This window comes from Mus pahari, chromosome 10, assembly GCF_900095145.1.
Source record: "Mus pahari chromosome 10, PAHARI_EIJ_v1.1, whole genome shotgun sequence".
Taxonomy (NCBI): Eukaryota; Metazoa; Chordata; class Mammalia; order Rodentia; family Muridae; genus Mus; species Mus pahari.
The window spans coordinates 41032698-41034174 of NC_034599.1; the positions used below are offsets into that span (position 1 = coordinate 41032698).

The 1477-nt window shown below is 42.5% G+C and overlaps 1 protein-coding gene across 9 annotated transcripts in view; it reads right to left on the reverse strand.

Annotated features, from left to right (window-relative positions):
* The window catches only part of Rnf214 (ring finger protein 214), a 43069-nt gene that overhangs the window by 27259 nt on the left and 14333 nt on the right, over positions 1 to 1477 (reverse strand). For all 9 annotated transcript variants that reach the window (XM_021207016.2, XM_021207017.2, XM_021207020.2 and 6 more), the window contains one exon: positions 172 to 311. In XM_021207016.2, the coding sequence (XP_021062675.1) occupies positions 172 to 311 (140 nt within the window). The remainder of the gene's footprint in view (positions 1 to 171; positions 312 to 1477) is intronic.

Sequence of the window (1477 nt, forward strand, 5' to 3'; positions counted from 1 at the left end):
AAAAAAAAAAAAAAAAGCAATGGAACTGGCCCTGCCACACAAACCCACATGCACGCCCACAGGATTGTATGCGCAGCCAAAACACTTAAACATGCACGCTCACAGGATTGAATGTGCAGCCGAAACACACACGCACGCTCACAGGATTGGATGTGCAGCCAAAGCACTTACCTTCTGCCCTTCTCACAGAGCTTCTCGATTTCAGCTTTCAGGTCCTGTTCCTTCTGTAAGAACTCCTTCTTTTCTTTCTCTATCTTCTTCTTGGTTTCTTCTCGCTTTATGGTCACATCCTGAATGGCCTTTAGTATCTCCTAAATCCCATGTAATTAGTCACACAAAGAAAGAAAGGTTAGCTTCTAGTGTTTTGGGGTTTTTGTTTGTTTCAATCTCAGAGTTTGTTAATGTGTATGTGTGTATATGTGTGTGTGTGTTGCTAGGGTTCGGAACAAGAGCCTTGTACATGCTAAGCAACATCCCAAAACTGAGCTACATACCCAGCCAGCCTGATAGGTTTTTTGGTTTGGTTTGGTTTTGAGATAGTGTCATACATAACCTAGGCTGAGCTAAACTCAATATGTAGACAAAGCTGGTCTTGAACCCTGATCCTTGCATCTAGTTCCACTGACTTGGATTATAGATATGTGTGGGCATATTATTACTATGTATTGTGTAAAGATTCTCCTTTATTATTCAAATACTGATTTCTCTTCCCCCATATCTGGTTGCAATCTGGACATGGCACTGTAATGCTATTTCTAATAATCTGTCCCAATGTTACGTAAACATCACTCCCTACTTATTCTCTGATTTGTCAATAAAAGCTTGTCAGCCAATGGCTGAGCATAGCAGAGACTCGGGCTGGACTTCCCATCCCAGTCAGGATGCAGCCATGAGGAAAGGGTCCAGGAGCCACCAGGAGAACACACCCGGAGCAGAGAGAGCCAGATCAATACTAAACTCCAAGTATCTCAGGGATTTTGGTTGGGAAGCAGTCAGATTAGTTTAGAAGATTAAATGGCTCAGCTATTGTGCTATAGAGCCTGACTGAATAAATTTTGTAGTCTCTGTCTCATTATTTTGGAGCTAGTTGGGATAAAAAAAATATATATCCCTTTTAAAACTGTCCTAACAGCTATGCACGTCCATGCTCAGTGTTTCTGGTACTTTGAACACGATTTTACTATGTATCCTAGAGTAACCTTGTGATCCCCATGTAGCATGGCAGGCTGGCCTCAAGATTGCTGCAAGCACCCTCTCTCAGCGTCCTAGCAGCAGATGTTGAGTCACTACTCTCAGCCTGATAGTTTATGTCAATGATTATACATCCATATGCTGATGTAATGGAATCAAACAGAACTAAAAGAATCAATTTCAGGGCTGGAGAGATGGCTCAGTGGTTAAGAGCACTGACTGTTCTTCCAGAGGTCCTGAGTTCAATTCCTAGCAACCACATGGTGGCTCACAACCATCTGTAATG